Source organism: Nesoenas mayeri (assembly GCF_963082525.1).
Source record: "Nesoenas mayeri genome assembly, chromosome: 2".
Taxonomy (NCBI): Eukaryota; Metazoa; Chordata; class Aves; order Columbiformes; family Columbidae; genus Nesoenas; species Nesoenas mayeri.
Genome location: NC_137543.1, coordinates 120,554,446 through 120,571,339, shown reverse-complemented (window position 1 = coordinate 120,571,339; position 16,894 = coordinate 120,554,446). Strand labels below are relative to the sequence as shown.

Sequence of the window (16,894 nt, the reverse complement as noted above, 5' to 3'; positions counted from 1 at the left end):
TTTTTCTTTAGCTCTAGGTAGCAGAAATAGCAGAACATATCTGTATGTTATCACCATAATTGTTTTGTTGTTATTAATAAGCAAAACCAAATCACTACATTTCCTACTCTACTTTTTTACTACCTTTAATATCATAGTACTTAACATAATGATGACAAAAAGCAACATTTACTCTAAGTTGCCCTGGTGCTTCTGAGACTACAGTCTAAAAACCAGTTAAGACAAAAACCATACACAGGAAATTACCCTCAAATGGCAAAAGCAACTCACTAAATTGCTTAGAAACTTTAAATCAGTACATTAGCAGTCACTAACAACACTGGTACAGGTGTGTTTATCAGTTGAGATAATCCATTTGGAATCTGTTATCACTCCTTGTATTTCTGAATTCATGTTGAGCAATGGCTTATCACAAAGCAGACCATATATGTATGATACAGCAAATCACAATTTCCATCTTGACTACAACTTGCTATAAAGCTTGAGATAGCACACTAACTTTGTAAACACTAGAGAAACTGTGATTCTTTGCAGAAACTATGAAAAAAGAATGTTAGGCTTTAGTAAAAATGTGGTTTTTTCTATTGCTTTGCTCCAGTTGTGGAATTGTCCCACACCGAATCGCGTATTACTTCAAAAAGTGAGCAAGACAAATAAAAATGTTCCTACAGAATATGCTGTCAGCAGCCATTTGCTACTGCAATTCAATATATGTCTGTACTTCAGATATAATTAACAGCCTCGCATAAATAAAAGTATACATTTATATAAGTGAAGTGTGTTTCATTCTGTCCGGGCAGAGAAATGTTATATGAAGTTTTAATTCCAAACTTCACAAAAACAAATAGCCACAAGGTTCAAACGACAGGTCAGAGGCAGAGCATGCAAAAAAACCAGCTGGAATTCTGTAGTGTTGACATCCACAACATTAGCTCAAAAAACCAAAATAAAAGCACATTTCTTACCTTCACCTACCATTGAAACACCTATCGACATGCCCATAAACTTGCTTTTGGTCCATACATGAGCGTTCACACACATTTTCTTCTCTTTGCACTCACAGTAAAAGCAGGATACCGGTGGATGATGTGACACTTGTTCAGCTACAAACCTCAGCTTGTAGCACGTGGACTGGTCCTGGCCACACTCCTTGCTCGAGTCCTTAGAAACGGCGGAGGCACCATTAGTTCTGAACGCTTTCACTTTATCTTTAGGCACGTCCCACGAGCAATGAAACGTTTCACCAATTATAGGGTTATAGGGCTTCTTGGCAACCGCTCCCTTTCGGCCTTCGTGAAAAGCTGTTAGATAATACTCCACAAAGCAGATAATTCTGTCCTCGGGAGTGGCTCCAGCTGCAATTGACAAAAACAGGTCTGGATGGGCCATGAAATTTGCATACATCTCCAGCAGGGATCTTTTCTCCAAAATAAATGTTGGAAGCACTACCTGTATGCAAAGCAGACAAAGGCAGATATGATTTCCCCATGATCATACTACCGCGGGGGGAAGGGGGAGAGAACAGTTAAGACAGCTGTAATTCTGGCCCTGCCAAGTTTCCGGACAGTGTTATTTTCCTCCTCCCTGCCACAGCAATTTCATTTTCTTTGCAGTGTAAATAAGGCCGGGGCTTTTTCCTTCGCTCACTGACAGCCACGCAGGCTGCTGCCCGTTTCATTATGATTCTCAACAGCGGCTCATGCAACAGGGACGGTCTGTTCTGCTCATGTGGAGAGCTGCCTTTTCCTCTCGGTTAACAAACAAACCAACCATTGTTCTTCTTGCTTATAGGACATAAAAACATACTTTGATGGAAATTAATTTACATCAAACATCAACAAACCAAATGGATCATAACCCTCCAACAAAGAGAGGGACACACCCTTTCAAATCACTAGAAGATGAATATTTTATATAAACATACACACCACCATCCCGTAAGTGGCGGAGAGTGTCAGAGGTACATCTACCCATTCTGCCAAACACCTGGGCTACCACTTTCACTCCTGGGCCCTTGACCACCCACCGCATACATATTAGGTCCTTTCCAGCCTCTAACAGACCAAGCCAACTAGATCAAATCACAATCAAATCTTGGGTGTGTTTCCATGGGTAAAATTATGCCAAGGACCTTTCCCAAGAGGCTACAGGCAAGGAAACATTCTCAGTTTGACTCCCTCTGCCCGACATTGTCATCATGTGTGTCATGCCCCCTCTCACCTCCCACGTCAAATCCCTTGCTACCTCCACGCTACCCTGTCACCCCCAGGCACGCAGCATGTCTCCTCAGTTAGACATTGTACCACGCTACTGTGGTGGGCCCCTGCACGCCTTCACCTGATTTCAGACAAGCTGAAACAAACAAAAACTGCACAAATCATTACACTAATGTCCTGGGAGTAGAGATGTCTCGGGGGGCCTAGAAAAAATCTGGGACTGAGCAGTAGGCAGCCTGCACCAGAGGGAGCCGGCCCCCAGCGATTCGGATGCAATCCCAAGTGGCTCATCTGGCAACACAGATGTTGCCAAAGCCACCCACTTGGGAATAACATTTAGTTGAAAGTTTTCTAAAGAAAACACCCTAGAGCACAATGCAAGACAGACATGGGCAATGGGATATAAAATGATTTTTCCGCTCCATTCCTTCTCCCTCACCCTCCACACCCTGGATAGGACCATCCCAGGGGAGCTCAGAGGTCCCTCCTGTGCGACCAACACAGAATTCCTGGTACATAGAAATCTGTCTAGAATCAAAGTGGCTCAATCCTGCCGGACGCAGACCAACAGCTGTCCTCCATTAACACAATTCTTATACTTTTCTCTTTAATTCTCCCCTTCAAAAGCCAGGGTTTTTTACAGCAGGCAAGAAGCCACCCTTCAAACAGAAACACATTTGCTTTCTCCCCTGCCACCCCAGCTTGTTATTCCAAGTGGGACTAAAGCACGGTTTAGTCCTTCTGGCTCCCACAGGTCATGAAACAGAAGCTGTCAAACTTGTATTCATCATTTAGTTATTTTCAAAGAAAACTTGTAAACAAGAAAAGAATCACAGTCACAACAGCTCAAACACAGTCTTAATACCTACACAGCAAGTCAACATACCAAAACAGCAAAAAAAGAGATCGCTGCTCTGTTTGGTAACATACATGCTCATTCACTCTCTCATTCTGTATATTTACACACAGCCTTTATAGACTAAAAGTGTACACAGGTTTCGACATAAATCAAGCAAAATATGCAGGACCTTAATTTTACACTGTCTGGCAACCTACTGAGTGCCACAGGCAGCCTACAGTGCCATGGTGGTGTGACAGCGAGGGGCTGAGGAGATCCATTTTAAATATAAAACTTTGGAAGGCAAAGCGGGAAGGCAATATATTTTCTTATGGTATTTTTAGCTCCTTAAACAACTCCATCTTACTTGCAACATTCTTACTCTGAGCAAATATTCATTACTCAATATAATCTTACAAAAAATGCGATTCAGGAATTCAACACAGGATCTCATTTTAATATAAATTGTACACTCGAAGACCAGGATATCAAGGGGAAAACTGATGGCAAAACATAGAAAAAAAAACCCATCACCTGTGTGTCAAAATTCTAGCAGTGACTATCACAAGTCCACTGGGCAGACTTGAAAGGGCAGAGGAACTAATTTGAGTAAGAGCGGCTATTTCTAAAACCAGTGACTTTTATTAGCACAAATAAAAGAGAGAAGGAAAGAAAAGTATGGACCATACTTAAGATGATGCAGATTTTATGGTACAACATTAAGACTGCTGTGGTTTCATCCTGTTGACCGGGTCATCTAGCCCTTGCATCTACTCACTCAAGTACCAGCTGTGTGCTTTGCACCTATGTGCGTAATACAGCAATGCCAAGATAGCCATAAAATGAGATGCTACCAACAACTGGACACTTATCATTTGGCTTCAAAAACCATTTAAAAATCTGAATAAAGCTTGAATTCAAGCTCAAATGATCCTGCTTTAAAAGCCCAACTAAAATGGAAAACACATCCTTAATCGTGGCAGGAAAGGATGCACTGCAGAACATAGAATAATTGAACTGTTTCCTTAAAAGGAGGCAGAACTACATAAGAAAAATATTTGAGTGTTTAAGCTTACACAACTCTGAAATGTGTCTAGAAGACATTGCCTTTTACCAAATAACCTCATTGCCTGAAAGTTTCAATATGCAACACCACCACACACTAACAGAGTTTAAAAAAAATCACACCAGTCCTTTTTTTTTTTAATTGGCCCTTTCTTGATTTCTGCAGAAATAAGCAAAATAGAAATAAACAAATCTGGAAGCTTGCCAGCATTGGACTGTCATGCACTTGTGCTAGTACTCTGGCTTCCAAAGGCATGAGGTTTTCAACTCTTCTTCAGCCAAGCAGAATGGACTGTCCAGAAAAAACACACTTAAGAGCTAGATTCTTTACATTGGTTTTTGACTACAACAATTTCTATTTTTTGTAATTGCATAAAAAGTCAAAACTGCCTCATTTTTTCATCTGAGAAAAAGCCAGCGTGACAACCAAATGGACAAATGAATGTCTCTACAATAAATACCAAGTCGCTGAAGTCTGAAGTAAAACATGTCCTGATTGCGGTCTAAAATGTTAGAATAATCTCTGTTCTTATTCCCTCTCAGGCTTCATGTGAAAAGGAAGCAGTTTAATGGCCATTCTTCCCTTTTCACTGAGGTTCAAAAGAGACCCTAGGTTCAAAGCTTTATCATAACCTCTTAGGTTTGAATTCACCTATACTTCATTAGATCTGAATGCAAATGAGAAAAGTAAGAGTATGACTTCTTATGGACAGAGATATTTATCCCCCATACCATTTACAGTGAGGCAAAATATGGGTGTCAGCATCATTCCCTACTTTTTTAAAGAAATCTGACCAAGGTACCCCGTGCTGAGATGTCCTTCCCTTAGAGGTACCAAAGCTTTCCAGTGTCATCTGTGTCACTGTGGGAATAAAACCAGGCTATTTTCATCCCACTTGTATTTTAAAATTACAAGATAAAAGTATATTGACAAGTAAATTAAAAACTTAGGACATCATGAGCACATTACAATGTTAATTTACAACAGGCTGATATTCTGCAGAATTATTGGCAGGCCTTTTACACAGAATGGCAGCCCTTTATTTTTAGCACATATTAACCGTGTGGGGAAGGTATGGGAAGGTGGGGGAGCGATCACCCATCTGTACCAAATGTTAGCATTAATTTCAATGCACTAGATACCACTTTCCAATGCATTTATCAGGCTGTCGGTGATTTTTTGCGCCATTTTTCTTTTTTTTTTTTTTAAATATCCAAAGAACAAACAATTTAGAAACTTTTTTTTTTCCCCAGTAATTTCAATTTCAAATGAGGTTTAAAGTCCTTCCCCAGTCCAAGGCATCAGTTTCGCACTATGTTGTGCTGCTGGGAACTTTCTCTAGCAGCTATTGAAATCCATCTGGCTACCACAGCGCCCAGCCTGTTCCATAAGAGCAAATCCCCATGCAGATTTAATACTTCATTGCGAATGTTTTCCTTCACAGCATATTTTTACTGTTTAACTCGTCATTAAAAGGCATGGCAGCACGACACATTTGAAAAGCAAAGCATGACCACAACATTAAATGTGGTTGTTTTCACTGCGGGACATGGATGTCAATGCAGGCAAGGCCAACACTAATGTAAGCAAACACCCCATAGGAAAAGGAAAAAATGCTGTTTCCTCTGATATGGTACATGAAGATAATGATTACGCATCCAGAACCAAAAGCCACCAAGGGCTCAGAGAAGCTGTTTGTTCATGTGTGTATCGTGTTACAATCCAGAGCGCACAAAATGAACCAGAGAAACAAGCCGAGGGAATAAGGCAACAGGGAAATGGAAACATATAAAACACCCTCTGATAGTACAAACTGCTGTGCCACTTCCAGCAGAAGCCGTCTGGCATCAGGGCTATCAGAAATCTGACTTTCAGAGGAACAGTGAAAAATGAGAAGAGCGGCGGCCAAGAAACCAAGCTTTATCGTCATACGTCTGTGGCCCTAAGGGCCTCATGTCAGGAAGCAAAGTTAATTAAAAAAAAGTAGCCAGCTGTCTTGTAATTTTTTTTTTTTTAATCCTCAAAATGGTCAGAAAAGTGATGCGCACATGTGGCACGTCTCATTAATACTCATCATATGTGTAGTCATGCGTCACGTAGACTAGAGATACATCTAACTCTGCCATATGCCCGTCCCCCTTTTCAGACTGTGGGTATTATATACCCACATTCACACATGCTAATATTTTGCCACACTATAGATCTGATAATATTCATCACTATCCTCAAAAACTGTGCTCTAAGAACACTATATAAGAAACAGGTCATCACATATATTTATCTTCCCACTTCTAAGTGTCTAGCCTTCTGTTATTTCCATGAATTTCTCTTATTTACATTAACTGTGTGTCTTTGGGGGTTTTGCCTCCTCTGCTGTCACACAAAGATGACACTGGAAATCAGGGAAGAAAAATCTTGTTCATTACCAAAGACAAAATGTTTCGAAGACACAAGAAGGATAGATAAGGAAACTTACTCTAGTTTAAACACTATGAGCACAGACAGCCATATCAAACCAATGTAGAAAAAAGAAAGCACTTCGAAAAGCTGAGGAATGTAAGAAAAACAATACCAAAAATGAACTGTACATAACTCCCAGACATACTAAGTGGTGACAGGTATAAATTATTCACAAATGAAATGATGCAGCGTTTGTTCTATTTAGAACAGTAATTTCAGTGCAGCTATTCAACAGCTATACTTAGCAGAAGATCATGGGATTGCTCAGCCTTAAAAATATAAGTATTTTAAAACACTATGAATTGTGCCAGAAGCAGCAGAAAATACTATCTTGAGAAAGCCTTATTTTGTAAGAAAGTAACAGTAAAAATAGATTCTGATTGGTATGTAAGATCAAAGGGAATGCAGATGAACTCTTCTGAATATCAAAATGCTCATGAGAAGAATGTCCCGCATGGCAACTTCTTGCACAAGGGTAATGCCAAACTTTTTTTTATTTGTGGAAGGAGTGAGTCAGAATGTGCTCTTCTCATTTGTGGGAAGTGGAATACAGAGGTTTTATTTGCCCTTTTTTTTTTTTAAATAGAAAAGTTTTGTGGAAAGAAAGGGTATTCCATATCTTTACAAAAATCCACCATGAGAAGGTTTCACTGGAATGTAGGACTATTCATAAAAAGCATTCTCTGCTTCCAGAATACCCACCTCATTTCTAAAACTCTAAGGACTTAAGGGAAATTTCTCAGACACCGTAACTTCTCTGATCGTATCAGTGTGGATAAGCTCATAACAATACTGGTTCCATGACCAGAAATACGCACAGAAGGTTAAACTGGTGAGCTGCTTAGCACAGACAAGAACAGTGACAATTTGAAGACCTGAATTCCTTTACCATTTTTTGGAGCTGCCAAGTAATTAACTGGAATCCAATCCACAAAAGCAGTAACCTGAGCACATATCTCCATAAAACTGACACTGTGATTCCTCAAACACTCAGTGCACCTCTGGAACCAGTTCTCTATGAAGACACAAACTTCATTGACCACAGGGGCAAAATACGCTCACAGGAATCACACACGTGCACACACACACACACACACAGAAGGATGAGAAGAAGAAAAAAAGAATGAACAATTATAAAAGAGATACAGTGTCCATACCCTGGTAAGGTCCATGCCAAGTTTGAGCTGAGAGATGAGATGGAGAATTACACTGCGCTGATCATCCATGACTCCTAAATCCTCCTCTTCGCTATCTTCAGTATCTGTCATTTCATCTTCAACACGGATCAACTCAGAGGCTGAATGCTAAAACGAAAAGAAACATCACTGTCTGGACAAAAGTTTCAGTATGTCTTTTTTCCACATGTATGTTTAGAAATGGAGCTGTCTCAATGGAACCAAGGCCTCTGTTAAAATCAAGAAAATATACAAATTCAAAATTAAAAAAATCCAGTGGTGGGTTCATAAAGCATTTTGATCCTATCCTCAGAACACGAGTGGTAAGCATCAGATGCTGATTTACACATTATCTTCTAATATTTATATTGCAGTGATGCCAGAAAAAACATCACAGCATATTAAAGTAACAAGCCTTCTGTTTATTAAATAGAAGTACACAGTTGAAAATGAGTCTTCAAGAGTTTGCTTCGTAAATCTCTCCAGTAAAAACTCATACATCACATCTGGATGTTGCATGACCTGATTTCACACTGTTTTTCTCCTTTCCTCTATCCAACTCCAAGTCATATATCTACGCAAGTCAAGACTATTAAATAAAGAAGATAAGAAGACAATAATTACAATACACACTTTTGGGGGAGAAAAAAAAAAAAAGACATTAGATTTTGGGGAGTCTTTATGACATTTGCAACTTTACGTTGCTTTACAGCACAATTATGCCCAAACTGCCCAATTTCCAGACATAGTCGCTGAAGATCAAGAGAGGTCTCACGCCATGTCCTTTCAAGAGGAACTTTGGAGCAGAAATGGATAATGATTTGTGATACTTTATTTCCCTTCAGGGTTTGCAATATATTACCAACAATAATCCAAACAGGTGGTAGTTATCTTGCTCAGCCCATTGAAACCACTCTGCAAGCCTTCTGGATATATATTCAGTAAGTTTTTTATACTTAAAAAAAAAGTTGTGTTATGTAGCTGAGAAATTTACAGGTCAGTATTTCACTATTCCTCAAGGTTTCCATGCTGTAAATGAGACAACACTGTCTACAAAAGTTAGTATTCCTTCACACTAAATAGTATTTTTCCAAAAACAGCTAGTTTGTTATATAAAATGAGAAATTTTTCATCTCACTGTGAAAGCCTTTGCACTTGAGAAGTTTCATTAAAACCAGCTGATATTCGGAATTAGGTTTCAAAGACATTTTTCTGAATGATCACATTAGAGACCCCTCAGGTGAACAGCACCTTGTGTAAGGCGAATGTCTGTTTCTTAAACTTCGTTACTACAGATGCATCCTGGATTTGAGTAAAGGGTTTTCTCTTTCTCTCTTTTTTTTCATTAAATAAATGTGTAGGTAGTTATTCCCAAAAGAATAGGTACTTGGTGAAATCCAAGGACATGCAAAAAACACTTTACAACTACTTTATTTAGAAAGTAGAATACATAGATTACATAAAACAGAATCTGGTGAGCTGTAACCTCAACAGCTTGAAGCTTTTCAAAAGGATAAAACCACACTTCTTCCCGCTCCCTTAGAAAATAAAAGGATAGAACGATAAGCCCGTTCCTCCCAAAATGCACAGCATTATTATCCATCTGATGCCTTAATGACAAGTCCAATTAACATAAAACCTGACAACCTCATACAAAATTATCCGTCCGAAGCCTGGCTCAGTAGTACAGGCTATGATTCATTTGGAGGGAGCGTGGAAAAAAGCAGTATCAGAACTTACAGGAGATGCTTCCACAGGAGGTTTCCCTTTGAGCCAGCTTGACCTCATTGAGAGCACTGAGCTACCGAACAAGCGCTGCTGCTTCGTTATTGCCATGAACCGAGCTCACAGCAAGCAAGCTCCAGCAGGAATTAATAGCGCTAGGAAAAAAAAAGCAAGGGAACCTCCTCTCCTCACTCCCACCCCCTCTTCTTTTTTTTGGCTGTCCGACGAGCTGGAAAGCGTGTGCCAGATGTCAATCTGCTCCTTGCGTTTCTAGTCACGCGGCATGGAGACGAGGGAGCTGAAAGGCACGCAGCTCCAAAGGGGAAATGATGCTGCCGCTTCCCGAGGATGTCCTGGTGGGCTGGATGCCAGCTGGGGGGCAGGAGGGAGGGGGCACGAGCGTGGGTGAGCGTGCACCAGTGTTAGAGAAGCTTTCAAATGAACACGTAACAGCTGCGTAACCTTTAGTTGCTAACAGCATCATAAAATAAAGAAATTACACATCAATGAGTTCACAGATTAAGGCATATATTAAGAATTTTCTTCTCCTCAAGATTGCACCAGGGACAGAAACCCTGCTTTCTTTCCTGCTAAAATAGGAATTAGGTTTCCCACGCCTTTCAAAGTGTTACCAACAAAACAGGAACCGCCTCTCATTGCTACTCTACAAAACCTGCACGACGAGGGCAAGCAACCCTACAAAGAGTTTAAGTGCTCAGGAAAGTAGCGTTTGCATTGTTTTAAATCAAAGATTTCCTGTTCATCAGTGAGGATAAGTACAATGTGTAACATTAGGATCACGCATGTTTAATGACCATTCTGCAATAAGGACTACAATTTTAATTATCTTAACTAGCCCCTATTTTAAGAACACATGCAAGGGCACCAAAAATCCTGCAACTCTCCTGCTGATCAACATATTAGTGACCTTCAGTGCATGTAGAATGACATTAGTTGCCTGCATCTTCTCTTCGTTTCCCATAAAATAAGAACTTGAGTAGCAGTTTGCAGTTTATATCACAGGGACTGAACAGCGGTCATCTACCGCAAGCAATGTCTTTTCTGTATTTTCCTCTCTTCTCATTAGCTGTTCTAGGAAATTACTTAATTACTTTTTAAGAGCACAGAAAACAGAAATTTCTTTCTTAAGTAATGCGTATTTTCTTTTAAAAAAACCAACCATGTAAGCACAACATAAGACTGTATGGAGATACAGCCACAAAATGCAAAACCACTACATATTTCAAGTGTCATAAAAGCCCAATCAGGTTTTTAATTATTTTTCTTTCCACAAAAATAGTATGCAATTCAGTAGTAACCGATGTACAAGCATGCAGTTGCATGCAAAAGATTATGTTGAGTGATTATCCTTTAATGGCAGCTTTTCTGAATTATCAGACACACATTCCTCTCCCCTTTCCCCCGCCCCCAGAATATAATTGCAAAGCTGCACTAGGAAAGCAGCAATTTGCTCCATTCCTATGCGGTCAAAGCATAATGTAAATGCTATTGAGCTGTGCACAGCTCAGCCTGGGAATGAACAGCACAGCTACGCTTGGGTGCTAACCCTGAGAATCAAATACTGAACTGGTTACAAACAAGAACCAAAAAGGGGCTTATGTTTAAAATCATTTTTAATCAAAATAAGTTCCCAACACTGGGCTGAAGCACTAGGATTCTTCAGAAAAATCTGACTGGAAAACAACAGATCATTTCTAGAAAACCCATGAAGGGATTTCACTTCAAAGATTAAAGGCAGAAAACATGAAAACACACACTGGCAGAGGTCTATTTTAAAACAGGTCACTTCATCAGAACAGGGATCGATTAATTGAGAGAGGTCATCTGCTGGGATATGAAACGGATGTTCTAGTTAGGAGTCTTCACGAGAAAACAAGCTCATTCATTTTTTTAACAGATGAAACCTGTAAGGTAAAGTAGTTATTTCTGAAGGAAACATTCTGCATTTAAAAAAAACCAAAAAGTCTTTAGGAGAAAGAATCATGGAGTACAAAGCTATGTTTCTGTCAAGGGGCAAACCTGCCTCTGTTCTTCCAAAGCCTCTTCCACAAATTCATTTTTCAAATTAACTGCTGTGCTGCAAATTCACATTCAGATAATTAGTTCAGTTACAGGGCTCAGAGCTTGGTTTTCCAACGTACTTCACAAACCATACTATGCAACAGTACTACCAAGCATGACATCGATCTCATCTTGTGTATTTGTTGTAGGGGAGAAAAAGGAATATACAGAATCACAGTATCATTTAGGTTGGAATGGACCTCTTGAGATCATCTTGTCCCACACCCTGCTTAAGGAGGGACATCTACAATCAGTTGCCCAGGACTGTGCCCAGCTAGGTTTTCAGTATCTCCAAGGACAGAGACTGCACAACCTCTCTGGGCAACCCGTGCCAGTGTTTGACTATCTCCACAGGAAAAAAAAGTGAAAATAAAAAATTCTTTCACGTGCCCATCGCCTCTTGTCCTGTCACTGGGCACTACTGAGAAGAATCTGGCTTCCTGTTCTTCACTCCTTCCCATCAGGTAGTTATACACGCTCACAAGATCTTCCTGAGCCTTCTCCAGGCTGAACAGTCCTAGCTCTCTCAGCTTCTCCTCATGTGAAGGATGCTCCAGAACTTCCATCATCTTTGTGGACCTGTGCTGGATTCACTTCAGTAAGTCCATGTCCCTCTTGCACTGGGGAGCCCAGACCTGCACACACCACCACAGATGTGGCCTCACCTGTGCCAAGCAGAGGGGAAGGATCTCAGTGCACTGGCAACACTTCTAGAGCAGCCCACTTGGCCGTCTTTGCCACAAGAGTGCATTGCTGGCTCATGGTCAGCTTGCTGTCCACCCACCAGGACCTCAAGGTCTCCTCTGCAGAACTGGTTTCCAGCCAGTTGGGCCCCAAACTGCACCAGTGCAGGGGCTTTTTCCCAGATATCTCTGGATGCAGGACTCTGCATTTCCCCCTGTTGAACTTGACGAGATTGTTCCCTGTACAGACTGTCAAGGTCCCTCTCCAGGGCAGCACAACCCTCTGACTCATCAACCACTCCTCCCAGTTCTTTTAATATCTACAAACTTGCCAAGGGTACACTCTGACCCATCGTTCAGGTCATTAACAAAGATGTTGAACAGTACTGGCCTCAGTATTGACTCCTGGTGTCACCACTAGTGACAGGCCGCCAACTGCATGTTGTACCACTGATCACAGTTCTCTGGGCCAGGCCATTCAGACAGTTCTTAATCGACCTCATGGCCCACTTATCTAATCCATACTCTGTCAGCTTGTCTATGAGGATGTTTAGGGGAGACAGATCAAAGGCCTTACCGAGGTCAAGGCAAACAACACCCACTGCTCTCCCCACATGCACCAAGCTAGTCACATCAGTGTAGAGGGCTATCATGTTGGTTAAGCATGATTTCCCCTTTGTAAACCCATACTGACTGCTCCTGACCACCTTCGTGTCCTTCACATGTTTGGAAATGCTTTCCATGGTTACTTGCTCCACCACCTTCTCAGGGATCAAGGACAGGCTGAGCAACTTGCAGTTCCCCAGACATTACCAGAACATCTTCAGATATTTCTTCTTGAAGATAGGAGTGATATTTGCGCTCTTCTGGTCTTCACAAACCTCTTCCAAACATCAGGACTGTAAAGACAATAGATGGTGGCCCTGCAGTGACATTGGCCAACTGACAGATGCATGCTCATAGATGCATCCCATCAGGTCCCGTGGAGTTACGTGCTGCGTCATCTGGTCCTGCTCCACCAAGGGTAAGTCTTCCTCCAGACCTCCCCTCTGATCACAGCTTTGGACTCCTGCAGGCTAATGTCACAAGTAAAGACCGAGGCAAAGGCAGCTTTGCTTAGCTCAGCTTTGCTCCATCACAGTAATAAGCAGAGACCGTATGTATCCTGACTGGGACACACTAACAACTTGTATAGGACTCAAAAGACAATTCTTCATATTATTACACCTAAGGATTCTAAGAATTTTCATTAAGGCATGAAAAAGCTTTTACATAGTACAAAAAGGACTGTAGTCAGAAGAAGAGGATGAAAATTTGGAACTTAAAACATCCAGATAAAAAGACATCATGTAATAATATTCCAAGGGAAGTGGTCCTTAAGTCTTTCTACATTCAAAAAATTGCAAAAATACTAAAAAATAACCCTATATGAAACATTTCTGCATCGAGAGAAAGATGGAATAAATTACTTACAAGGCTTGTTGAGAAGCAACATTAAACAGAACCAGCATTTTCAGACTAGGCAAGGATTGCCATATTTTCTGTACAGTCATCTAATTACAATTAGTTCTACTAGTGCACATAAAAGTCAAAGGGTTCACTTTGATGTTGAGATTCCCTTCATGAATGATGTAGGATTGCAAGCATCATTTACGCTTGCACTTGTGTAACTTGAGAGCTTGCAAACAGGTTTTCTGTTTGTGTAAGAGTAAATATAGCTCTGTAAGGTCAGAGCATTTTGGCACATTTACACCAATGTGACAAATTGGCCCCATAAGATTTTCAGTCTCAATACCAAAATTAGAATTCTCTTTGTAGATACAGTGATAATACCCCAAAAGTAGTAATATATAATGAGCTGACAGCTTCTTGCAGGGCTTATCACTGTATTAGAATCGAACAAACTGCACTAACTTGCAAGTGTCACTTGTCTTCTTCCAGGATGTACACCTTCAAAGTATTTAATTGCATTTACTACCAGCTGTGGTGTGCGCCTGATGGGAAAACAAGCAAGCTTACTGCACCCGTCCCTCATTACTAGCGATCTGAATCGCAAATGTTTTTCTAGTAAGTGGTACTTAGTAAATTATTTTATATACAGATTAGTATATTAGTAGGCTGTGAAAGGATGAGTAATTCCCATATAGAAAATTGAAATGAAACTAATAAAAACAAAATAGAAAATTTCCATTTACTTCAACCTAAATCTTCAAACAAAAAAAACCTCAAGCACATTTACATGAAACCCATGGTAAAGACTTCAATCATCATCATCATCCATGCATTTCTCCTCTAACTTCCAAATGCATTGTCATTTACAGATTAGCAACTTTAAGCTTAACTATAGGGTAGCAACACTTTTCTTTATATCTAAGAAGCTCCTGTATGTCATATAAGCCTTTCTGCACTTCAAGAACAGTTCAAATATAACAAAATAAAAAATGCTCTTCTCAACACCACACCGCTGCACAATGTAAGCAGAGGAAGGGAAAAAAAGAAGGTTGGAAAAGCAGTGGTAGAATGAACTCAGGTTATTGCTCGAGCCCTGGCCTCCATCGTCCTCTAGTCTTATTTCTGCTTTGCTCTTGGCAGCCCAGTGACTGATCATTGCAAAGAGTAGATCAAAGATAAAACCTCAAATGCACCAACATCCCATACACACATTGTAATGTGGGCACCTGGACACCAAAGTTCCAGTCACTTTCAAAGAGACTTACGGCTCCCCAGAGTTCAAGATTTGATTTTTTTAAGAAACTCAACAAGCTCAGAACCAAAGAAGCTTAAAATGGAGAATTTAGAAAGCAAAACTTATTACAGTCTGTACACCTCAATTTCACACTCTAAAAGGTCTCTCAAGAGTAGCAAAATAGGTGGCTCAGCTCAGCTGATTTTCTTCATTTACGCTGAATATTTCATAGGATGTGTCTCCTCTACTGCATTTATCAGTAGCTTTTGCTTTACTTGCTGGCAAAAAATGTTGCCATAGTATTAATATACAAAAAATCTACTATCTCAAGGGGAACCCACCCCCCGCCAAAACCCCACACACTCACAATCACACTTTTCCTAGCATTCAATCACTATAGGTTAGATATAACAATGATGAACTGAAATTAAAGTTAAAATAACTTCTAAAATATCAAAGCAAGTAATGGAGGATGACAATCAAATGAGAAGGATTTTACAGTTCAAAAGTGCACATGCTGTAACTTGAACACTTCACCACTATGCAAGTAAATATATCACTTCTTTTTGGTTTTGCTACTGTCATCTACATACAGATCCAATCTGAAATATAGTTATTTTCTCCTTCACCCAGCGGGTGAAGGAAAAATAGCATAACAAGCAGATTTTCTATTTACCTGAAATTATGTGTACCAAGAAAAATAATCCAGGCATATCTATCTGGATAGGTAAGTAACTGCTGCATCTGGGTTTGGGGTGTGAGAGAATGGGGTCAAAGCTTTTAGGTAATCCTGGATACATCATTCACCATTGTTATACGGTAGAAAAAGCTAGCATCAGGAAAGATTGTCTACAATCTTACCAATTTTGTTATTTTGATTGTTAACTCAGGTGTCCAGAGAAAATTCTTCAAACTAGGTCTTATCAACAATTAAAATATCTCACTGTTTTGTGTATGGATAATTTATACATATTTTGTAGTTTGTTGTTTGGGTTTTCTTAATTGAATATGCTAAACACACAGGATGTTCAGAAAATCTCTCCAAGCGAGGGACAAAGATCAAAGTGCAGCAATGTGAGCAATCTGACTATCACACAAGATTAATTGGTTACCACATGTAACAACAGAGTAATCTACTGAACCAAGTAATACCTAGCTCTCTTTAGGTGATCCTTCCTTCACTGTGAAGCACACAAAGTAGAAATGCATCTTAATACTAATACTTCGTAAACATAGACATGATGCAAGGAAAGAAAATAATCACAAAGCCTATAGCTTAGGTGACAAATAGGTCTGCAATCTTTTTCCTTCCCAACAAAACCAATCTGGCAGACATCTGGAGGCAAGCACATTATCTGGATATTCACTATTTTGAGAGCTTCACTAATGCTTTTTTGTTAATGTTTTGCAGCATTATCTCTGGGAACAGAGGTTCTTTTCATCCTTAAAGAACAAGCTCAGAAACCTTTCTTTTCCTACACTGCAGATGTGTTTAATTCTGACTTGTGACCATATTTAGGTGTAAATATAACAATACAGCAGTGATGAGGATGAGATAACATAAGAGGTTTAGAAGAAAAAAGGTTGGCTTGTTGTTGAAAGAACAGGGAAAAAATGCCTGTAACATGAAACAAAGGGCATCTATGTTTACATTACAATATAGCCTGTGCAAGCCTTCAGAAAAATTATTAGAAGCTAACCATGAAAGTGACTGTAAGAATAAAGAATCAGTGATTGAACATCCTTTTAAACAGAGATCTTCATTTGGGTTACCTACACCACTGTAATCCTGTTATACACCAAATCATGTTTGTTGGACAACGTTTTCCCTAGATGTTCATTTCTTCTTCATAAGACAATTAATCTTGCAAAATTTTATTTCCATAAACCTAAGGCAGTCAATTCTGAAAACGTGCTGCAAAGCAGCTAATTCCCAAGCACCGGCTCCACAGGAAATTATTAA

General features: G+C 39.9%; 1 protein-coding gene across 1 annotated transcript in view; it reads right to left on the bottom strand.

Moving 5' to 3' along the window:
• Positions 1-16,894, bottom strand: part of OSBPL10 (oxysterol binding protein like 10) — a gene marked incomplete at both ends in the record, with an annotated part of 118,601 nt that overhangs the window by 12,902 nt on the left and 88,805 nt on the right. Inside the window, 2 exons of the mRNA XM_080339904.1 lie at positions 966-1,449; positions 7,738-7,884. Of these exons, the coding sequence (XP_080196030.1) occupies positions 966-1,449; positions 7,738-7,884 (631 nt within the window). The remainder of the gene's footprint in view (positions 1-965; positions 1,450-7,737; positions 7,885-16,894) is intronic.